Source organism: Epinephelus lanceolatus, chromosome 22, assembly GCF_041903045.1.
Source record: "Epinephelus lanceolatus isolate andai-2023 chromosome 22, ASM4190304v1, whole genome shotgun sequence".
Taxonomy (NCBI): domain Eukaryota; kingdom Metazoa; phylum Chordata; class Actinopteri; order Perciformes; family Serranidae; genus Epinephelus; species Epinephelus lanceolatus.
The window spans coordinates 7214085-7238309 of record NC_135755.1 but is presented as its reverse complement, the minus strand read 5'-3'; the positions used below and the strand labels follow the sequence as shown (position 1 = coordinate 7238309).

The 24225-nt window shown below is 41.0% G+C and overlaps 4 protein-coding genes across 6 annotated transcripts in view; all 4 read left to right on the top strand.

Moving 5' to 3' along the window:
* LOC117245837 (uncharacterized) overlaps positions 1 to 24225 on the top strand; it is a 277287-nt gene that overhangs the window by 149721 nt on the left and 103341 nt on the right. The gene's annotated exons all lie outside the window — the stretch shown is intronic.
* Positions 1 to 24225, top strand: part of LOC117245839 (uncharacterized) — a 110950-nt gene that overhangs the window by 50244 nt on the left and 36481 nt on the right. The gene's annotated exons all lie outside the window — the stretch shown is intronic.
* LOC117245847 (uncharacterized) overlaps positions 1 to 24225 on the top strand; it is a 301333-nt gene that overhangs the window by 253029 nt on the left and 24079 nt on the right. The window contains exon 1 of one of the 3 annotated variants that reach the window (XM_033609419.2): positions 22987 to 23113. The exons of 1 other annotated variant lie outside the window; for it this stretch is intronic. In XM_033609419.2, coding sequence (XP_033465310.2) covers positions 23071 to 23113 — 43 coding nt within the window. In that variant the 5' untranslated portion in view covers positions 22987 to 23070. Of the gene's footprint in view, positions 1 to 22986; positions 23114 to 24225 lie in introns of those variants that run through there. One more of the 3 variants, XM_078163882.1, reaches the window with a different exon arrangement.
* Positions 3950 to 17999, top strand: LOC144458280 (uncharacterized). Its single transcript, XM_078163868.1, has 3 exons — positions 3950 to 4222; positions 6258 to 6650; positions 13043 to 17999. Exons 1-3 carry the CDS (start codon positions 4030 to 4032, stop codon positions 14755 to 14757), a joined length of 2301 nt encoding a protein of 766 aa, XP_078019994.1. The 5' UTR covers positions 3950 to 4029; the 3' UTR covers positions 14758 to 17999.

The window sequence follows — 24225 nt, the reverse complement described above, 5'->3', positions numbered from 1 at the left end:
CATTAAAGACTTGAGTGTTAAACCAGACATAATATATATTCAGGAAACATGGTTAAGACCCCATCTAGACTTTGTTATGGTGGGATACAACTCAGTCAGACATGATCGAGCAAATAACCAAGGGGGTGGATGTATCACGTTCATTAAAGACAATTTAGCATTTAAAAGAATACGTACTGCAAATGAACATGAATGTACAATTGTTGAGGTGTACAGTACACAAAACCCAGTGAAAATAATTAATTATTATAACCCTTGCCATACTCTAACTGCAGCTGTGTTCAAGGAAATGATGGGTGAGGAAAGACACAGAGAAGTTTGGTGTGGTGACTTCAATGCACACAACAGTTTATGGGGAAGTGACCATACTGATAATAATGGTACAGTGGTGGAAGAAATGATGGACACAAGAAATCTTGTATGTTTAAACAATGGTGGAGGAACGCGTTTAGATGTAAATAGGAATAAGATGTCTTGTATTGATTTAACACTGGTTTCTGCAAGTATGTATAGCCTATGCGATTGGGAAATATACAAAGACAACATAGGGAGTGACCATTTTCCCATCATGTGCACTATAGAAATTGATAAATGTACTCAAGAAAGAGCCCCTATATATAGATGGTGCTTTAAAGGCTCAGTGGAACACTTTTAAAGTATGTTGCAGGGAACTGGCTGACAGTATTAAGATGGAGGGTAATGTGGATGAGTGTACTGCTGAAGTTACAAATATGATATCTGAAGCTGCCTCAAAAAGTATTCCTAAAACTGTAATAAGAGGGAATAAGAGAATGGTGCCATGGTGGAACGATGAATGTAGTTTGGCTATTAAAGAAAGGAATATTGCCCTCAGAAATCTCAGAAACAACTTGAGTCTAGACAATCTGATCGAATACAAAAGAAAAAGAGCTAGAGCTTGCAAAATAATTAAAATTGCTAAAAGGAATACTTGGAGAGACTTTTGCTCTACTATTGGAAGAGAAAGAGATGTCAGTCATGTATGGAATATGCTCAGAAAGATGAGTGGAAGAAAGGCTGCCACTAAAATATCAGTTCTTGCTAAACAAGATTGCCTAGCAATAACAGATGTGGAAAAGGCCAGTGTTTTAGGGAGGATATTTGCAAATGTTCATAGTGGCAATCATCTTACAGACATACATAAACGAAGGAAGGAGGAAGTTTTAGAAGATAAGGGAAATGTGTACACCAAAAAGGTAGACTGTAGCTCAGCCACTGATATGGATTTCTCCTTGAGGGAAATGAGAAGGGCTTTAAAAGGCAGCAAGAATTCTGCTCCAGGACCAGATCAGTTGAGTTATGTCATGTTCAGACAATTACCAGAGGAAGCACTAGAAATCGTACTAAAACTTTTCAATAAGATTTGGTCGGAAGGAAAACTACCTGATGAGTGGAAGTTGGGGTTAGTTTTGCCATTTGTTAAACCAGGGAAAGATGCAGCTAATGCTGAAAATTACAGGCCTATTGCCCTCACTTCACATTTATGTAAATGGATGGAAAAAATGATTGTTTACCGGCTATCATACCTTTTAGAGGAAAAACATCTGTTAAATGAGTATCAGAGTGGCTTCAGGAAAGAAAGATCCACAACTGATGCATTAATTAAAGTGACTAATGACATTGAGAAGACCCTAAATATGAAGGAAGTGATAGTGATAGTTTTCTTTGACAACAAGAAAGCTTATGATTCCATGTGGCGAGAAGGCCTGTTAATTAAAATGAATAAGTTAGGCATAGGTGGACGCTTATACAACTAGATCATGGACTTTTTAACAAAAAGGACATTTAAAGTAAAAGTAGGTTCTGAAATTTCAGATAGTTCCGACATTATAAATGGAATACCACAGGGCAGCGTCATCAGTCCAATTCTATTTAATATAATGATTAATGATATATTTGAGAATACAGGGGTAGGTATACAGTCCTCATTGTACGCCGATGACAGAGCAATCTGGAAAAGGGAGAAAAACACGCCACATGTTCTGAAATGCATCCAGAAAGCAATAACAGATGTAGCTAGATGGTCCTATGATTGGGGATTTAAAATCTCTGTTTCAAAATCATGTTATATGTTGGTTACTAAAAAGAAAATAGACAACAAGCAGGTGTTAACTCTTTACAGTAAGCCCATGGAAAGCGTCAGAGTGTTTAAGTACCTAGGTCTATGGATTGATGATAAACATACGTGGAAAAATCATATTGAGAAAGTTGACACCAAATGTAAAAAGATGTTAAACCTCATGAGGTGTTTGGCTGGTCTGGCATGGGGAGCTGACAGAGAGGCATTACTACACATATACAGAGCTCTGTTGAGAGCCACCTTGGATTATGGATGTATGGTGTTTGATATAGCTGCAAAAAGTCATCTACAAAAATTAGATGCAATATAGAGCATTAAGACTTTGTCTTGGAGCATTTAATACCACACCCATCAATGCTTTGCTGGTGGAATCCAGTGAACTGCCGTTGAATTTAAGAAGAACTAAATTATCACTAGCATATTTGATAAGAATTCAGGGAAAAGGAAATGGAAATATAGCTTCTTCTGTTCTGCAAAACTGTTGGGAGTACATAACTTTTACTGGTAAAGGGTTTGGATGGGAAATTAATAAGGAGGTGAAACAGTACAAATTAGATTCCATACAGCATAGTCCAGCAGTTATAATTAGCAGCATTCCTCCATGGATATTTCCACAACCCAAAGTTAACCTGCAAATATTAGACAAGAAAACAGAGTGGATAAAGAATAATCTGAACATAGGATATCTGGCTCAAAAATATCTGAAGAGCAGCTATTACAGCTACCTGCAGATTTTTACAGATGGATCTAAACACCCAAATAATGAGCATGTAGGAGTAGGCATTTACATCCCAGAGTTTGATAAAGGTATTGTCAAAAGAATTTCAAACAAGTTGTCAGTGTTCATGGCAGAAATGGTAGCAATAATAATCAGTCTTCAGTGGGTAGAGCAGGTCAAACCACTTAAAGTAGTTATATGTTTAGATTCTGCAGCTGCAATGCAGAGTATTCAATCTGGAGAAACAGCTCGAGAAGATCTACTGTTAGAAGTGTACTTGATTTTATTGAACCTACAGCATCTAGGGATAGATGTCCACTTCTGTTGGATTCCGGCGCATGCAGGCATTGAGGGAAATGAGATAGCAGACAAACTGGCTAAAAGTGCATTAAACAAAAATGAAAATGATATTTTAGATCTTTGTTTTGGGAGAGAAGAGGCAAAATCAATAATCCACCAGGGAATTAAGACAAAATGGCAGGAAATATGGAATAATGACACAAAGGGTAGGGAATATTACAAAATTCAAAAGTCTGTCAGAGTGAAAAGGTCCAGAGGGAAATGTAGGAAAGAAGATGTCACGTTCACTAGGATAAGACTAGGACACACAGGACTAAACAGTACACTGTTTATCATGAAAAAGAGAGAATCAGATAAATGTGAAACTTGTGGACTTAGAGAAACTGTTGAACATGTATTATTTGGATGTAGGAAATTCATTACAGAAAGGAAAAGGTTGAAGGATGGTGTGGTCAAAATGGGTAGGGAATGGAGCATCAAAGGGCTCCTAGAGCTAGGAGAGAAACAGGCTGAGGTTCAAAGGGCAGTTCTTAAGTACATATATGAAACAGGATTAATGTCCAGAATATGAGTATTTTTTATTGATTTTTTTTAAATCTATGAAATGAACCCAGTATAAAGTCATGATGTTACACACTCCGATACAGTAGGCGGCGGCATGCACCTTTAACGTTGGTTTGTAGCCCGCCATTAAAACAGAAGAAGAAGAAGAAGAAGAAGAAGAAGAAGAAGAAGAAGGAGGAGGAGGAGGAGGAGGAGGAGGAGGAGGAGGAGGAGGAGGAGGAGGAGGAGGAGGAGGAGGAGGAGGAGGAGGAGGAGGAGGAGGAGGAGGAGGAGGAGGAGGAGGAGGAGGAGGAGGGAAAAAAAGAAGAGTGTTAGCAGAGTCTCTTTGTTGTGTTTTTAAAGTGTGAGCATGTCTAAAGTCCAAATGCTGAGAGCGTTGGTGCAGCAGCGACTAACTGCGGCTGCTGAAGAGATATTTGGGCTGGTTGAAAGAACGATAGCAGAGTACGAGGAGGAACTTTGTCGATCAAAAGAGGAGAACGAGCGACATCGGAAACTACTGGACGCTGTTTTCAACCCTCAGCTTCGGTTACACAGAGCAGGTTTGTTCATTAAACATTACAAGTTCATTATTAATAATATAACTGCAGGTTTGTTCAAAAAATATTCAGTCTGTCGACGTTTATACGCCGCGTTAGCTTCTCTGGTGTCGTTAGCTTCTCTGGTGTTGTTAGCTTTTCTGGTGTCGTTAGCTTTTCTGGTGTCGTTAGCTTCTGTGGTGTTGTTAGCTTCTGTGGTGTCGTTAGCTTCTGTGGTGTCGTTAGCTTTTCTGGTGTCGTTAGCTTCTGTGGTGCCGTTAGCTTCTCTGGTGTCGTTAGCTTCTCTGGTGTCGTTGTTTTATGGAATCTTTTACATTAGCTTACATTTGAGCCAGTACAGTAAGTTGTTAAGTCTGCTTTAATAAGAGCACTATAAATGAATCATCAATAGTTTGTCTTAGGTTTATAATAATGATAATTAAAATACAACTACATGGGCGCCATTAATAGCCACAGCTGTGCTTAATGGTCGCGTGTAACGACAGACTGTCTCTTAAGTGGCAGGTGTAATGAGTGGTAAAACTGGCGCACATAGATACGCAAACAGATTTAAGTGTGCCTCTCAGTCAATTCATGTCTCACTGTGAGAGTGCAAACGTGCGCCCAGCTTCACAACGACTATGTAAAACAGAATCTGGAGCACATGAGGATTTATAAATCCATAAACTTTATAGATTAACACTCGGCCTAAACAGGACCCTGTCATTCTGTGTCATGCTCCTCTGCAAATTCTGATTTAATATTTCTCTGCTATGTTCCATGAAACTGTGTTCTGAATTGATTTAGTAAGGGACAGTACATTTTAAATTTGGGATGGTCACATATTATACGGGACAGTGGCAACCCTACGTGAGACCCAAACACACTTGGGTAAAAAGGAAAACAACAAATGCTGTGAGATTCATTTATTTATTTTATTTTTCATTTATTTATTCCTTTTGACCCCTCCCTGGGGTATAAGGGGCAGACAACAAAAAAAAACATTAACAAATCAGGACAGGCGGCAGCCAATGCACAGCAAAATAAATAAAACAGAATTTGTGTACATACATACAAGTCAAAGCAAATCAAGAGAAACTATTCAAGATTTTCTTTAAAAGTTTCAACAGATTTGACAAGACCTTTACTTTTCGAGATGACATTAACTTTTGAAACTTATAAATATTTGGATTTGCTCTGTAGAACTGTCCGACCAACTCTCTTCTCTCTTTATCAAAAAAAGAACACACAAGTACATAATAATATTCGTCTCCTTGATTGCCAGTCAAACAAAGAGTACATTTCCGGGGGACATTTTCACGATCATACCTGCGCTCAGAGATAGGTAACTTATGATTTCCACACCGAAACTTAGACAAACAAACTCTTTCGGCAGCTCTTAACATAATCAGATAAGGTTCAAAAGTGAAATCAGTTTTAAACAATTTATAACTATCACATAAAGGGTGACTTTGCAATGGCAGTCAGAGCTGACAGAGGTATGATCAAGTTGTCCGAGATCTGAGGTGTAACAGGTGGTGTGTTCCATGTTTTATTTCCAAATCGCTCCAGAAAAGAGGATTAGCAAACTGTTAGTTTACCATTCCGTACCGTTATGATCGGAAAACATCTGTTCTGGTTCAGCACTGGAAGCTGCGTCTATAATTCATGCAAGGTATCATGGGGGCTAAGAATAACGTGGATACAAAGCTCGGTTTTCCTGAGTAAAACACCACATTTGTGTTGAAGAATCTTTTATATAATTTTATTTTATTTACTCAGGCTGCCAGTCATAAAACTCGACTCACAGCAAGGTCTCGCATCCCATGGACAGTCATTCTCACACAATTCACTTTAGTTTGAGCAAATAAAGAACCACACTGTAGGCTCCAGACATGACAAGAGTAACAGTACATATTAATGACTGCTATGAAATTAAAGCTCACCTCAGCCTCACTCACTCTGACACAGCTGAGTGAACACTGTGAAGCTGTTTGATGATCAGAGATCTGTACGTGTGTGTGTTTGTGTTTGTGTGTGTGTTTCCTGTTTCCTGCAGACGTCCAGCAGCTGTCGGTGGTTAAAGAAGAGGTTCCCCCTGAGCAGCAGGAGTGGAGCTCCAGTGTGGACCAGGAGGACCCAGAGCCTCCACACATTAAAGAGGAACAGGAGGAACTCTGGATCAGTCAGGAGGGAGAGCAGCTTCAAGGGCTGGAGGAGGATGATATCACCAAGTTCACATCCACTCCTGTCCCTGTGAAGAGTGAAGATGATGAAGAGAAACCTCAGTCCTCACAGCTTCATCAAAGACACACTGAACAGATGGAAACAGAAGCAGAGGGAGAGGACTGTGGAGGAGCAGAACCAGCCAGGAACTCAGATCCAGATACACATTTACAACCTGAGACTGATGACAGTGATGATTGGACGGAGACCAGAGAACCTCAGTCAGGTATCTGTCAAGTCACACATTTGCTAGTCTTAAGCAAGTCTCAAGTTTTAACCTTCAAGTCTCTTGCAAGTCCCAAGTCACTGTGGTTAGAATCAAGCAAGTCAGGTCAAGTCCTTGGTACGAGTCAAGCAGGTTGAGTCAAGTCATTTTTGTGTCTTAATTGGATATTGGACAGACTCTGTGTTTTTTGTCGAGAAGAGACGAACTCTCACTTCTGCCAGGGGGTTCTCATCTAACACGGCCTAAGCTGTGAAAATGGGGGTGTTTATAAGACAGTTGCTTTGTCGGTGAATCTTGTGAGTTGTAATGGAGCCAAAATGTGTGCTGTTACCCTTGTTACATGTTGCTGTTGTCCCTGGTTTTATATGAGAAGATGAAAAGATTGCTAGATGCTAGGCTAATTTATACAACATAAAATGCCATAGATTTGTGCTAATAACATTAGCATGTTGTATTGGGGGGGGTTGTGTCCAGATAAAGACAAGTGTTTGTCTGTCAATTCTGCGATTTATAGTGAAGCCAATTTGTGTACTTGTGTTTGCAATTGTCTCTGTTAAGCCATACGTGTGTTTTGAATCAACTAAACTTTACAGCACTTAACACAGTCCTCCACCGCCGACTAGTGTTTTGGAGGTGTAACTGCAGAGTGACACAGACACACTATTTTTTTCCCCACGACTAATCGATTAATTGAAGATTATGTATGACTTAAGTTGACCAAGATTTTCTTTGGTTGACTACAGCCCTAGTATCCTTTATCTCACTGGGGTTTTGAGCAAGTTTTTGGTAAAATCCATGATGGTGACCATGGTTCTGAAATACCCTATCAGCAGTTTCTGCTGCTTAAATATCTAGAGGTCACTGTTAAATGATGATGGTGCTGAAATAGCACAACCTATTGTAATTTGCATTTCTCTTCGTTTGGCCTCTCTGTCTTCGTAGTTTTCCCCTTGGATCTGTCTCGCATCTCAGTAAGGCCTACAGGTCAGTCCAAACACTGTGGGCAGCTGTACTGTGGTGAAGTTAGTTTTAAGTTGGATATTTGACAGACACTTGCTTTAGACAAAGGCTGCCCCTAATAGTTGATCAAACGTTAGTCGACCAGAGAGGTAAAACAAAACAACCAAACAACCATGAAATTAGGAGCTGCGCCTTGTCAAAATAAATCAAAACCTATATGACTGGACCATATTGGAATTTAATTTGAAAGGGCAGACACAGGAAGTGTCCATGCTCAGCAGTCAGACAGGAGTCAGGTTAATTTCCAGGGCTGGTACCTGCGGTTATTCCACAGGCTAGTTAACAGGGTTTCCTCCAGGATTTTTTGAAAAACTGTCATGATAAATTAAGAACATTGCACCTCTCCTTTATCTAATGTTGCCTGACTCTCTTCCTCGGGAACCTTCGTCTTCTTTTGAAAACACTTTAATATACTCATCTGAAAATGCAACCAGAAATGAGTTATAACAGAAAATTACCTGACATTAGTGCTGTTCAAAACGTAACGCGTGAAGGCCAAACTATGAATCCTTCACGTTAAATGTTACTGTCTTCAACAATGCAATATTAACATTAACGTTAACTAGGGCTGCTCGATTAATCAAATTTTTATCTAGATTACAATATGGGCCAATATGGGCTTTCAGCGATTATGAAAACAAAATAATCGACATAAAGCGATTATGCGCTTCTTGTCAGTTTACTCTTGTTGTCTTGTGTTGCAAATCAAACGCACCTGGAAGCCACGCATACGCAATACCTCCCCCTCCCCTCCTCTCCTCTTCTCACTCCACGAGACAGTCAAGTAGGTGAACTACGAGTAATGCGAGTGGCAGGTGATCACGGAATATTTCAAAAACAGCGTGCAGAAAATGGCAGAGGGAGAGCGAGAGAGGTTGGTCTGTGTGTGTCTGTGCATGCGCATCGGGGCCAAACTCCGCCGTGTGCGACACAAAGAGAAGAGGAGAATTTTAAACGCGCATGTAGAGACAGAAATGACATGCTGTGTAAACAATATAAGTCATCACGTGCGCTGCACAATCGTTTGCATAATCGTGATTTCAATTTTTATCAAAATAATCGCGATTATTATTTTTTTCATAATCGAGCAGCCCTACATAAGGGTCATAAGGCTTGAAAAAAGTGCATCAAACTTTATTTCAATAGCTTGACTTACAGTGTGTGAGAGTACTACAAAATAAAACATGTCAGTTATTTTACAGCACTTCGCTGCAGTGCTTTACGCTTTTTTAAGCCTCTCCCTGTCTACGCACCTTTCCTCTTCAGCTGGGGTCGGAGAATTGCGGGCGGCTCTACATGCGCAGACAACGCAGCAGGACGCATTTGCCGTTGCAGTTACCTTCAGAATGGTTGTTTGTGTTCCCCTACTTAACCTGTATTGAAGTGGTAATGATTCAGTTAGAGATGAGAACAGTGAAAGTGTTCAATAAAATACCAAAGATTTCTATGATGTTTTCGCAGCAGTGTCCTGCAACTGAAACATGAGACTCTTCATAAAGTTTTATATATGTAATGTGTTGTTTTTTTGTGTGTGTGGATCTCTTTTTATCTGCTTTAACACTACCTGATGCTGCTGAAGAATAAGTGAAAGTTAAAAATTAAACCCATTAAACCAAGTGGTGTTATTACAGGTGCACAATTTGAATAATTACCCCGACAGTATAGCCACAAAATGAAGTTTAGGCCACTTTTATCTTTCCCTGAATAAAATTATACAACGCAGTCATGAGTCAGTGAGCACCCAGCGCCCCCGCCCTGCTGAGCAGGCATCTCAGAGCAGCCACCTCCGACGGCGATTCCGATTTACAGTATACTATTGTTTAAAATTTTGATTTCAGCTATTGCAATTTTCAACGTTTTTTATGACGGATATTAGCAGTCCATTGTTAAAACAGGCCATGGCAGAGTTCATTTATAAATATAAACTACATTTTAAACTGTGATCCAGTGTTAAACTTAAACAGATAAGTCAACAGCAGGCTGCTTAGAATTAGATCTTGGCCTTTGGGGTTTGAAAACAAAGTCTTCTTATTTAAATCGAAATTGAAATCGAGTCCAGCTCTACGCGGAATTCTTAATGTTACATTTTCTTCATTTTCTTTCTTTATGTGGCTGGTTATGTGACTTACAGTATCCTACAGAAGCATTCACTGCAGTACATGTGAACTGTGACTTGAATATTTGTGTATGTTTATGAATTAGTGATGAATCTGGTGACGGAAGCACAGCACAGCTGCAGCTGTTCATTCAATATGCGCGAAACCTCCTGAATGTTGAAATAGCAGTAATACCACATTCACTGATAAAATGACACAAGCGATGGGAAGGGGGCGATTTTGACCATTTTTATTTGGATGCCCCCCCTCAACTGGAGCACTGGCGACAAGTTTGAGTAGATTGACATATTTCATTTATTCTTTAACAGGATGTAGACATTTCTATTATATATTTATTTATATATATATATATATGTATGTGTGTGTGTGTGTATATATATATATATATATATATATATATATATATACATATATATATATATATATATATATATATATATATATATATATATATATATATATATATATATATATATATATATATACATACATACATACAGTACAGGCCAAAAGTTTGGACACACCTTCTCATTCAATGCGTTTTCTTTATTTTCATGACTATTTACATTGTAGATTCTCACTGAAGGCATCAAAACTATGAATGAACACATGGAGTTATGTACTTAACAAAAAAAGGTGAAATAACTGAAAACATGTTTTATATTCTAGTTTCTTCAAAATAGCCACCCTTTGCTCTGATTACTGCTTTGCACACTCTTGGCATTCTCTCGATGAGCTTCAAGAGGTAGTCACCTGAAATGGTTTTCCAACAGTCTTGAAGGAGTTCCCAGAGGTGTTTAGCACTTGTTGGCCCCTTTGCCTTCACTCTGCGGTCCAGCTCACCCCAAACCATCTCGATTGGGTTCAGGTCCGGTGACTGTGGAGGCCAGGTCATCTGCTGCAGCACTCCATCACTCTCCTTCTTGGTCAAATAGCCCTTACACAGCCTGGAGGTGTGTTTGGGGTCATTGTCCTGTTGAAAAATAAATGATCGTCCAACTAAACGCAAACCGGATGGGATGGCATGTCGCTGCAGGATGCTGTGGTAGCCATGCTGGTTCAGTGTGCCTTCAATTTTGAATAAATCCCCAACAGTGTCACCAGCAAAACACCCCCACACCATCACACCTCCTCCTCCATACTTCACAGTGGGAACCAGGCATGTGGAATCCATCCGTTCACCTTTTCTGCGTCTCACAAAGACACGGCGGTTGGAACCAAAGATCTCAAATTTGGACTCATCAGACCAAAGCACAGATTTCCACTGGTCTAATGTCCATTCCTTGTGTTTCTTGGCCCAAACAAATCTCTTCTGCTTGTTGCCTCTCCTTAGCAGTGGTTTCCTAGCAGCTATTTGACCATGAAGGCCTGATTCGTGCAGTCTCCTCTTAACAGTTGTTCTAGAGATGGGTCTGCTGCTAGAACTCTGTGTGGCATTCATCTGGTCTCTGATCTGAGTTGCTGTTAACTTGCGATTTCTGAGGCTGGTGACTCGGATGAACTTATCCTCAGAAGCAGAGGTGACTCTTGGTCTTCCTTTCCTGGGTCGGTCCTCATGTGTGCCAGTTTTGTTGTAGTGCTTGATGGTTTTTGCGACTCCACTTGGGGACACATTTAAAGTTTTTGCAATTTTCCGGACTGACTGACCTTCATTTCTTAAAGTAATGATGGCCGCTCGTTTTTCTTTAGTTAGCTGATTGGTTCTTGCCATAATATGAATTTTAACAGTTGTCCAATAGGGCTGTCGGCTGTGTATTAACCTGACTTCTGCACAACACAACTGATGGTCCCAACCCCATTGATAAAGCAAGAAATTCCACTAATTAACCCTGATAAGGCACACATGTGAAGTGGAAACCATTTCAGGTGACTACCTCTTGAAGCTCATCGAGAGAATGCCAAGAGTGTGCAAAGCACTAATCAGAGCAAAGGGTGGCTATTTTGAAGAAACTAGAATATAAAACATGTTTTCAGTTATTTCACCTTTTTTTGTTAAGTACATAACTCCACATGTGTTCATTCATGGTTTTGATGCCTTCAGTGAGAATCTACAATGTAAATAGTCATGAAAATAAAGAAAACGCATTGAATGAGAAGGTGTGTCCAAACTTTTGGCCTGTACTGTATATGGTATTCATGGACAATTTATACTGTGTCAGCTTTGAGAGGAGAATTGAATGATTAACCGTATCAAAGGCTTTGCGCAGATCTAAGAGAATTGCCCCTACCACCCCACCTTTGTCAAGATTCAGTTCGATAGTTTCAAGAAAGTGGCAGCATGCCATTTCGGTTGAGTGATTTTTCCTGAAGCCGAGCTGCATGGGATGCAGCAGGTCTTCGGACTCAAGATGTTCCATCAGCTGCTCCGCCACCACCTTTTCCACAGCTTTTGACAGGACAGGGAGTATACTGATAGGCCTATAATTGCTAATTTCTTGTTTATCTCCGGATTTCTATATGGGAGATACAATAGCTGATTTCAGAGCACTAGGAAAGGTGCCTTCCTGGATAGATTGATTTATCAACTTTGTTATTGGGGTGGTCAGGTTGTCTTTATACTTTTTGAGGAAGACAGTGTCTAGTCCATGAATATCCTTAGTCCTGGAGCTTGACAGAGATGAAAGGATTTTACATAGCTTTGCCTCATCTGTGGGCTGAAGGTTTAGATCCCTTTCATGGTTTATTATGATCTGATCAGGGTAGATTTATGAGAAGTTGTGACTCAGTTCCTGAATGGACATAATAAAATAGTCATTAAAATTGCTGGCTATATCTAGGCTGTCTGAGATATGTGTACCAGTTAGTTTAAGCTGCATGACTTCACTCTTTGAACATTCCTTTCCCGTGAGCAAAGCTTTTTATTGTTCCCTTTTGCATCTTTAATAATCTCGAAGAAAAAGTTTGCTTTTGCAAACTTTTTTTTGCAAACTTTTCAACTGTCACCGGCTCATTATACATTATCCCTTACATAATTAACTTGAGTCTAAGCAAATTAAGAGCCACACTGTAGCCTCCAGACATGACAAGAGTAACAATACATATTACAAGCTCACCTCAACCTCACTCACTCTGATATGGCTGATTGAACACTGTGAAGCTGTTTGATGCTCAGAGATCTGTAGAAGTTCAGTAAGGAGTTTTTGAGCTGTGATGTGAATGAACGACAACATTTCTCTGTAACGTGTGTGTGTGTGTGTGTGTCTGTGTGTCTGTGTGTGTGTGTGTGTGTGTGTGTGTGTTTCCTGTTTCCTGCAGATGTCCAGCAGCTGTCGGTGGTTAAAGAAGAGGTTCCCCCTGAGCAGCAGGAGTGGAGCTCCAGTGTGGACCAGGAGGACCCGGAGCCTCCACACATTAAAGAGGAACAGGAGGAACTCTGGATCAGTCAGGAGGGAGAGCAGCTTCAAGGGCTGGAGGAGGATGATATCACCAAGTTCACATCCACTCCTGTCCCTGTGAAAAGTGACAATGATGAAGAGAAACCTCAGTCCTCACAGCTTCATCAAAGACACACTCAGCAGATGAGAACAGAAGTGGAAGGAAAGGACTGTGGAGGAGCGGAACCATCCAAGAATTCAGATTTGTATAGACATTTACAACCTGAGACTGATGACAGTGATGGTTGGACAGAGACCAGAGAACCTCAGTCAGGTTTAAACTCTCTGAAAAATGATCAAGTCCCTGTCAATGATTTGATTGTTGGTGAAAAACCATTTCGCTGCTCTGAGTGTGGAAAAGTTTTTAATCGTAGTGGCAGTCTGAAGGAACACATGATACGTCATACTGGAGAGAAACCATTTAGCTGCTCAGAGTGTGGGAAAACATTTGGTTACAGTGGATCTCTGAAAATACACATGAGATGTCATGCAGGAGAGAAACCATTTAGCTGCTTGGAGTGTGGGAAAAGTTTTGGTTACAGTGGAGATCTGAAGAGACACATGAGAGCTCATTCAGGAGAGAAACCATTTAGCTGCTCTGAGTGTGGCAAAAGTTATATTCAAAGCGGAGATCTGAAGATACACATGAGATCTCATTCAGGAGAGAAACCATTTAGCTGCTCTGAGTGTGGCAAAACCTTTGCTCAAAGTGGAGTTCTGAAGGTACACATGAGATCTCATACAGGAGAAAAACCGTTTAGCTGCCCTGAGTGTGGGAAAAATTTTGGGTACAGGGGATACCTGACCATTCATATGAGAACTCATGCAGGAGAGAAACCATTTAGCTGCTCTAAATGTGGAAAACGTTTTTGTCGCAGTGGAAGTCTGAAGGAACACATGAGATCTCATACAGGAGAAAAACCATTTAGCTGCCCTGAGTGTGGGAAAAAATTTGGTTACAGGGGATACCTGACCATTCACATGAGAAGGCATGCAGGAGAGAAACCATTTGGCTACTCTGAATGTGGGACAAGATTTGGTGATAGCGGTGATTTGAAGAAACACATGACATCTCATTCAGGAGAGAAACTATTTAGCTGCTCTGAATGTGGCAAAAGCTTTGCTCAAAGTGGAGAGCTGAAGAGACACATGAGATGTCATACAGGAGAGAAACCATTTAGCTGCATGGAGTGTGGGAAAAGATGTGGTTACAGTGGAGGTCTGAAGAATCACATGAGATCTCATTCAGGAGAGAAACCATTTAGCTGTTCTGAGTGTGGAAAAAGTTTTTGTCAAAAGTTAAATCTGAAGGCACACATGAGATCTCATACAGGGGAGAAACTATTTAGCTGCTCTGAATGTGGCAAACGCTTTGGTCGAAATTCACATCTGAAGAGACACATGAGATCTCATACAGGAGAGAAACCATTTAGTTGCTCTGAGTGTAGCAAAAGCTTTGGTCAAAGTGGAGATTTGAAGACACACATGAGAACGCATACAGGAGAAAAACCATTTAGCTGCTCAATTTGTGGGAAATCATTTACACAAAATGGAAATTTACAAACACACATGAAAATTCATGAAGGAGAAAAGTGATTCAGCTGTTCAGTCTGGAAAAAAAAACTGTCGTTGCTTTTAGGAGGGCATCTTGTAACTGCATCAGTTTTCAGTTGTGAAGGGCTGTCTGACAGCATGGTTATGTGTTGAAAATACATTTAATGTAGTGTCTACTTAAATTGATGTGGACATTGTTTAGGTGATGCTGTTTTTATGTGGCTAAGATAGGTTTTGCTGCTGTCCCCGTTCACAGTCACAGACTCCTTTGATAGAAACAGCCCTTTTTTCTACCTAGCTCCCATGCCATTTTTGGTCTCTTTTGGGTCTCTCTGCATCATTCTGTGTCCCCTCTTGAAATTCAGATCTTTCTATGGGTTCACAAAGGCAGTGCATGTGGAACTCTTCATGAGTTTTTTACCCCCCTGTGCAGCAGTAGTATGAGTCATGGGGTGGATAATTGATCAAGAGCTCCAATCAGAGCTGATCTGATCGATGGGTGAGAGGAGCAGCTGCTGCAGAGGTGAGTGAAAGCAAGGGAAGTAATAAAGCAACTCAGGACATAAAATAAAAGAAATGTCAGACAGGATGAACCATGGTGTTAAACTGTTTTTCTTTAAATGTTTCAGTCATGGCTGAAAATAACAGAAATAAACAGGTTTGCTGAATTTACACATCTCTGCAATTCACAAGAGTTTGCAGTTTCTACCTGGGGGGTATTCCATCAACGTAGCTAAAAATGTCCAGACTAAGGTGTAATCTTGAAGTTAGACCAAACGCCAACTCCCAATCTAGCGCCAACCTGTTCCATCAAGTGAAATCAGCTGGCTCCAACTGACGCTAATTCAAGCCTCACCTGTTAAGCCTCAACTAATGCACGCCCCCAGGGAAAATAAAAAGCCCACACTAGTCAAGTGCCGAAAATGTTGCAGAATGTCAAAAAGCGAAGGATAGGAGCGAGCGGAGGCTTTTTCTACGGCGGAGCAAACACTCCTTGTGGAAGTGTATGAGGACTATAAGGACATAATTACGAAAAAAGGCAACACTGCAGCAATTAATAAAACAAAGGAGGTGGCGTGGCAGAATATTGCCGACAGGCTACATGCGTAAGTGACAAAGAAAATTCAGCATTTCAGCATAATATGTTCTATAAATCCCGCATTAAAGGGACAAAATATATGTCGATAAGAACACATATTAAATCTAACAATTCAAGTATGCCTAATGAAATTCACCAAATGTGTAAATTAATATTAGTGATAGACTCTCACATTTATCTACTGATTCCTATGTACATTTCAGATGTTGTATTTAATCAAACTATTTTATATGAATCATCGCATTTATCACATAATTGATTGTAGATTATGACATTTGAAATGATCAGTTTATAGGAAATAATCACATGACATTCATCTACTGATTGTAGAAAATTACTTAAATCCATCAATTCAGTGGAGATGAGGAAACCTATTAAGTGGATGCAGTTGATAGATAATTATCTGTTTTCTTATCATTTCTGTTAAAGAGGTTCTTACGGCCTTAAAAGACCTAGACCCTCGAAAATCAGCAGGTCCTGATAACCTTCCCCCTTACTTCTTACGTTTGGCTGCGCACATTATAGCTCAGCCGGTATCTCACATTTTTAATCTCTCTATCCAGAGCAATGTTATTCCTGATATGTGGAAAACCGCCTACGTGCTCCCTCTCCTGAACGGGGGTGACCGCACTTTATTGAATAATTGTAGACCCATTTCCAAGCTCTCTATTTTAGCAAAAGTTCTTGAAAGGCTGGTGAATGACCAGGTCAAGGATTACCTGAGCCTGAACAATATTTTATCTCCTTTTCAATCTGGTTTTAGGAAGCAGCATAGTACTGCAACTGCTACCATTAAGGTTAAAATGATATGTTGGAAGCCATGGATGCCAAGAAATATTGTGCTGCTCTTTTTATCGATCTTTCAAAGGCATTTGACACAGTCGATCACAGTATTTTACGTCAGCGACTGTCCACCATTGGAATGTCAGACCATGCAGTTGGCTGGTTTTCTAACTACCTCTCCAACTGTAAGCAGTGTGTGCAGTCCAATGGTCTTTGCTCCGGGTTCCTAAACACTGTAAATGGTGTGCCGCAAGGTTCCATCTTAGGACCCACTCTCTTTACTATCTATATGAATGAGGTGGGCCAAAATATTAATGCATCTGTACATCTTTATGCTGATGACACCGTTGTCTATTGTTGTGCATCTTCTGTTGCCCAGGTGTTCACAGATCTGCAGTCTGCATTTGACGCCATTCAGGCGCAATTGTCTCAACTCAGATTAGTTCTAAATGCAGGTAAAACTAAGTTTATGTTCTTTTCAAATAAAAAGAAGGTGCCTGCTGTTCTACCCTGTATTACGTCTGCTCAGGGTACCCCCATTGAGTCTGTGGCTACTTACAAATATCTAGGCGTCACAGTGGATGATAGCCTCTCTTTTAAATGTCATGTTGACCAGTTACTGAAGAAATTGAAGTTAAAGCTGGGGTTTTTCTTCAGAAATAGAGCCTGTTTCTCTTTTAAAGCTAGAAAACATATTGTTGCGGCCACTTTCTTGCCACTCCTGGATTATGGTGATGTTGTATATATGAATGCCTCTGCTCACTCCCTGCAACTGCTGGATGCCGCATATCACGGGGCCTTGAGATTCATAACTGGTTGTAAACCCCTCACACATCACTGTACATTGTACTCTCTCACAAACTGGTCTTCACTTTCCATGCGCAGAACCACTCACTGGTATCTATTTATCTATAAATCCATCATCGGACTGCTCCCCTCCTATTTGTCCACATACTTGACACGGAAACAGTCCGATCGCAGCCTCCGGTCCCTGGACTTCATCTCGTTTGCCATCCCGTCAGTCCGTACTGAACTTGGCAAGAAGGCGTTCTCCTACGCTGCGCCTGCAACCTGGAACATGCTCCAGCAGAGGCTGAAACTGTCCAGCTTCATTCCTTTAGGGGACTTCAAATTGCTTGTAGGAAGGCTGATGAGACAGTCTGTGGGGGTCTGCACATGTGCTTAACCAGTCCTATTCTTCTTTGCACTTTGTAGTTTGCACTATACTACTTTAATGTTTGTGTTTTGTGTTGTGTCTCCTGTATGTTCAGTTAGTCAGTAACTTTGTGTTCTGCTGCTGCCTACCTGGAACAGGTCTCTCTTGTAAATGAGACCCTGGGTCTCAATGAGATTTTACCTGTATAAATAAAGGTTAATAAAAAAATAAAAATTTGGGAGTCAATTGTAAGCTCTATCCCTTATTATATCAAAATAAGGAAAATCCCCTTAAATGTATGGAATGTGCTATAGGATGAGGAACAGACAAACCACAATGATGTGTGTCCCATTTTAATGTGGTTGCTTTGTGTCATGGTTAATTCATAAATATAAAAGATAACCATATGTTAATGTGATCATCTCAAGCCCTATGCATGATGTATGGTGATGCTAGAAATAATCAAAATGAATAGAAAATACACCTTTTTTACCTCTCTGCAAACAGTTGCCTTACTTAGCCTATCAGCATCACCAACACTATCCAGGAGTGTACCGCTTGCAAAGAACCTCAGTGCAGTACAGACTGACTTTACTGAGGTTCTTTGCTAATGGTACATTCCTGACTGACTGCACAGTGGTCAGAGACTGGCTGCGACGTGTGATCTTTATAATGTGTGGTTCCAGCAAGCTGTATAGATACATATGCTTTGCCTGCTGAACCAGTACCTCTCCCACAGATAGGAGTCTGTCTGTATCAATGGGTTGGTCCTGTCCTGGAAGACCCTTGGGGCTGGTGGTGGTTGGAAGGCCCTCTGTACAATGTGGGCCTCCTCATCAACAGGATCCTCGATGAAGGGGCATGCCATTATTTCCTAATTTACTCTCTCTTGCTCTGTCTCTGTGTCTCTCTGGGTGTGTTCCTCTCCTTCTCTTGGATGCACTCCTTATGTGGCTGTTGTCAGCTGACCTTAATTGGCTGTGAATTTGCTAGCCAATTGGAAATGCAGTGGGGTGGAGGACAATCACATATTCATGTGGTTTGGTGTACATATACAGTCTTTTTTTAATGCCTCAGTTTCATTTTAGTTTTGTTCTTATTAGTTTGATTTTGGCTTTACTGTTGTGTTTTTTTTATGATCTACATATTACTTTATCATCACATGACAGTTGTGAGTGTGTAAAAGCACTGGCAGAACTGTCTTTTAGGTGTCTGTTCTTGTCTATTGAATATTTTTTGATCATAGATGGAGCTAATCCTCACCATAATCCTGCTACACACCAGGATTGCCCAGCAGCATAAGTTACCATGGTTACTAGGCTGGGATTCAGGTTAACCACCTTGATGGAACGGAGGTGTGGCTCAGGTTGATGGAATGGAAACCAGAGTTTAGCTCGATGTATCAGGCTTAGCCAGAACCATGGTTTCCATGGTTACCGATGTGAGGCTAATCTTGGTCACTTTGATGGAACAGAACTCTGGCTCACATTAGCCAGACTTGGCCATTTAAGACTGGATTTGCCTTTAGTCTGCTTGATGGAATACTCCCTGGAAGGTTTAGATCAAGGTCACAGTGATTGTCTGTGAAGACATTATCAATATCCATATAAGCATATGATGTCATCCATTGGAAAAGAGTTGTCAGCTCTGCCATACTTGTGAACTATAGCCAATAAAACAATACTATTAAGAATCAGAAAAAAATCATCATCTGCCAATGGTTGGATCAACTAACACAGCAGATAACAATGGAGCAACACTCAGCTCTGAAAAAAGTTATCCTGATGGATTATGAGTTAAAGGTTTGTTTTTATTTCCTGAATGTTACACTTATGGACTATCTGTGTAAACTGCCCATCAAAATGTTGGACGGCTAAGTGTATTTTAAATCATTTATCCTCCTGAGTGTGTTTTTTTGAGTAAGCCCACAATTCCGGGTAACGATTCTGGGCCCTATTTCAGGAAGCAGAGGAGAGGCGTTCACCAGACAAACGGGAGCGGAGGAGAGGATTTTACTCCACTTCTCCTGGTTGGAGATGCTGGGTGCCCAGTAGCTGCAATGGCGGCAGTGGCGGAGATTTTAATAACAGCAAAATGAAAAAAAATAAAAACACGTCAGCTGCAGCTAAACAGGGTGATGTGTGGTGGGAACAGACTGCATAGTGTGTTCATAGGTAATGTGAGGTGATGTGCTGTAATGTGATGTGTTAATGTGTCTAATATACAGAAAATACAGAAACATTACACAGAGTTCATATATTTTAATATAATTTGCTGTATCATCTTATTCAGCTGTAATCTGATGGAACCCAAACACACTGGGCAGCAACTCAAAATTAAACACAAAAATATTGTACAGACACCAGATGGTGTGTGTCCAAGGCTCCTCAAAGACTGTGCTGCCCAACTATGTCAACCTCTCCACAAGATCTTCCACTTCAGTCTACAGTTGGGGCGGGTAATAGACTTCCTGTGTTGTGCCGGTACCAAAAATTAAGTGTCCAGCTGAACTTAATGACTTCAGACCAGTAGCCCTGACTTTGCACATCATGAAGACCTTGGAGCGGCTGATTCTAAGCCTACTGAGACCTGAGGTCAAAGACAAACTCAACCCCCTGCAGTTTGCATACAAACAACACATTGAAGTGAACGATACTGTCCTCTACATGCTTCACCGTGCCCTAGCTCAACTGGAGGAAGCTGGTGCTTATGTGAGAATCATGTTCTTTGATTTTTCAAGCACATTCAACACCATCCAACCCAACATACTCAAAGACAAGCTCACAGAGATGGCAGTGGATCTTTCCTTTATCTCCTGGATCACAGATTTCCTGACAGGAAGGCCACAGTATGTCAGGTTGGGGAACTGTGTTTCTGGGACATTAATGAGCAGCACGGGGGCTCCACAAGGGACTGTCCTGGCTCCATTCCTGTTCACACTGTACACAGCGGACTTCAAATACAACTCTGAGTCCTGCTGCATCCAGAAATACTCGGACATCACTGCTATTGTGGCGTGTATCAGGAATGGGCAGGAGTCTGAATATAGGGACCTGATAAAAGCCTTCAGTGACTGGAGTCACATGAACTGTCTCCTCCTGAACACCTCAAAGACCAAGGAAATGATCATAGATTTCCACAGGTCCAAGCCCCCTCTTCAGCCAGTGAATACCCGTGGGGTGGACATCGAGGTGGTGCCAAGCTATAAGTATCAAGGTGTACACCTGGATAATAAGTTGGACTGGTCCCTAAACACAGACACTCTCTACAAAAAAGGGGCAGAGCTGTCTCTTTTTCTTGAGGAAGCTCAGATCTCTCGACATCTGTAGTAAGATGCTGCAGATGTTTTACCAGTCTGTGGTGGCAAGTGTGTTGTTTTATGCTGCAGTCTGCTGGGGAGGAAGCATCAGACACAAAGATGCAAGGCGGCTGGACAAACTAGTCAAAAGAGCTGGCTCTGTGATTGGAGTCAGGTTGGACACACTGGAGGAGGTGGTGGAGAGATGCACACTTAACAACCCAGATCATCCACTCCAACACCTTGATGGACCAAAAAAACTGTGGTGGACGGCTCCTCTCTCTTCGATGCAAGAGAAAGAGAGATACAGAAGATCCTATATACCAACAGCCATCAGGCTTTATTATTATTTGACATATAATAGATGAGCTGACAGATAATTGAATTTCCCCTTGGGGATGACTAAAGTTATTCTTATTCTTAAGTTTTGCTTGTACTTTCTTCATTCTGTCAATATTAGGCTGAGGTTCATTGAATTGCTGAACTGCTGTGAAATGACTTCTGATTCACGTAATCCCCTTTATGCTCAGATGGTGCTATTTTGAGGTGTTGAGTCCCGTAAATGAGCCAGTTACACCGCAGAATCTTTCAATGTATGAAAAGTATTCATGAATCATTGCATCATGTAACATAGATTAATTTCTGATTAACACTGACAAACCTGCAGTTCTTTGGAATTCCTCTTTTTTTTTAACATTATTTTCAGGGCTTTTGTTGCATCTAATGGCAAAACAGCGTAATGTTGAGGGAGAGAGGGAACGATGCGCAACGAGAGGCTGCAGGCTGGGTTTGAACCCACAGCCACTGCATCAGGCGCTGGGAGTCTGATCATGGGGTGTCCGCTCCATCCACTAAGCCACCGATGCTCCGTTGCAAATATTTTGATAATCGATTCTGATTTATGTCCAGGGAAAACCACAAAAAAACGGGCAAAAGTCCTCTCAGAGCCAGAGTCACTTTTCTTACCGCCTGACAAACCCTGCCTCTGATGTGTTCAGTGTCTCTGATGTTATAAAGAAAAGAATCAAAGGGCAATGCATTAAATTTGCTCTGATGATAATGCAAATCCATGATGTGTGATATCTGATATATCTGTGTGGAAGAGATTGTTAGATAAACGAAAGACTGTGATGTGAAATTGTCATAGAGACACTCCTCCAGGAAGACATCCAAACTGGGTCTAATCACCTTGTCCTTACACAACAGCCTCTGAATAAACTGTGCCTCAACGTCCAGAAGTTCATTCATTGAAGGACATGCCATGTTTCTCCCACCTGCGACATGCTCAGCCTCAGGCTTAGATGAAGCAAACCTGCGAGCTAGCCTTGGACCCAGACGTTCATTGCATGAACGTCTTGAAAACGAACCCCGTTTTTCGTGTGGGGGTTCCTGGTCTAGACCGATTCACGTCTCCATAAACGTTCAAATCAAACATGTAATGCACTCACCTCATAGGCACAGATGTTAGGAAGGTGTACGGGGGTTGCCGTGTGTCTGTATATTCGTTATTGTTCAATAAACATGCATTTTATCTCGGGATGTCTTGAAATTTCCTTCACCCCTTCTTCGTCCTGCAATGAATGAGTGCACCGGCTTTCTACTGCGCCACAGCGCCACTTTAGCGGTTGGGAGGTTTATTGCACATTGGCAGTAAGTGTGCAATGCACCTCCCAACCGCTCATTGCATGAATGTCTTGGTCCAAGGCTAACCTGCGAGCCAGCAGGTTTGCTTCACAGAGTAGGTTGCCATAGTAACTGATTCAGGGTTTCGCTGAGTTGGCTTTCTGAAACGGAAAACTCAGAGTTTCCCTCATCTCAGGCTCAACATAGTCAGAGTTTTCACTAATCCTGCTTTCTGAAATAGGGCCAAGGACTTTTATTTTGAAGCTCATTAACTCATTTACCCCGGAAGCTGTACTCTTTACTAAAGAGATATTTGGGCTGTTTGAAAGAACGATAGCAGAGTACGAGGAGGAACTTTGTCGATCAAAAGAGGAGAACGAGCGACAACGGAAACTAATGGACGCTGTTTTCAACCCTCAGCTTCGGTTACACAGAGCAGGTTTGTTCATTAAACATTACAAGTTCATTATTAATGATATAACTGCAGGTTTGTTCAATAAATATTCAGTCTGTCGACGATTATACGCCGCGTTAGCTTCTCTGGTGTCGTTAGCTTCTCTGGTGTTGTTGTCTTATGGAATCCGGAAGGGTTCTAAACGTCTGTTTTGTCGTCCGTATTAACAAGTCAAATATGTTGGTCTTAACGCGTCAAATACACATTAAGACGACAGAAATGGCCTGTTAACAGGTAGCCTACATTTCTGACGTACCAAGACGTTTACTATTGGGTGCAGCCATTTCACCAGTTTCGGAGGGGAAGCTGATGTAACAGTATTCGGTACATTGTATTCACATAAGTGTCCACTAGATGGTAGAATTAAATCAGAGTACATTGAACATAGTGTTTAGTCATCTATTCTGAGTGTGTGATATATGTGTGTCTCATATATTGTTGCCAGGCAACCACGCCATCACGTTCTTACGCTAACCTTTCCCTGTAATCATTCTACTGTGTGTTTTGTTTGTTTTGTTTTGTTTTGTTTTTCCACAGTAAGTAGTAGCTAGGGATGTAACGATATGGAAAATTTGATATCTCGATTATAGTGACCAAATTATCATGGTAAACGATAATATTGCGATTTTTTTTTTTTTTTTTGCATAGCATAACTTGCATTGGCTGTAAAGCTGTGGATGATGGTCACGGAGATGAGCCAGCAGATTTGTAGTGTTGCTACCCTTCGCAGCAACTTTCTTTTTGAATGTTCTGCACACAGGATAGTTGTCCTCCACCAGCTGTCCCTCGGCATTCTTCAGAAACCCAAAGTACGCCCAGACCTCAGACTTTGTGCGTTTAGTTGGGCGGGGGGAAATGTCCTGAGTGCCGCTATCACCACCTTCTGCCATGTTTTCTTTCTTTGTGTTTACACATGCTACACATTCACGCAGTGCCTGCATCGCGAGACTTGAATGAGGCTGTTATTACATAGCCTGATAATCCACCGCGATAATGCAATTAATTTAAACATAAATGGTCATTCTTACCGTGTAAAAATTAACAGAGATTTACCATAATATCGGTAATAGTTACATCCCTAGTAGCTAGTTACTAAA

Bases quoted from the DNA above. Each gene is read 5' to 3' on its own strand.
- LOC144458280 (XM_078163868.1), top strand. From the start codon at position 4,030: ATGTCTAAAGTCCAAATGCTGAGAGCGTTGGTGCAGCAGCGACTAACT. The intron at 4,223-6,257 runs GTTTGTTCATTA...TGTTTCCTGCAG, and splicing joins GCTTCGGTTACACAGAGCAG to ACGTCCAGCAGCTGTCGGTG. The intron at 6,651-13,042 runs GTATCTGTCAAG...TGTTTCCTGCAG, and splicing joins GACCAGAGAACCTCAGTCAG to ATGTCCAGCAGCTGTCGGTG.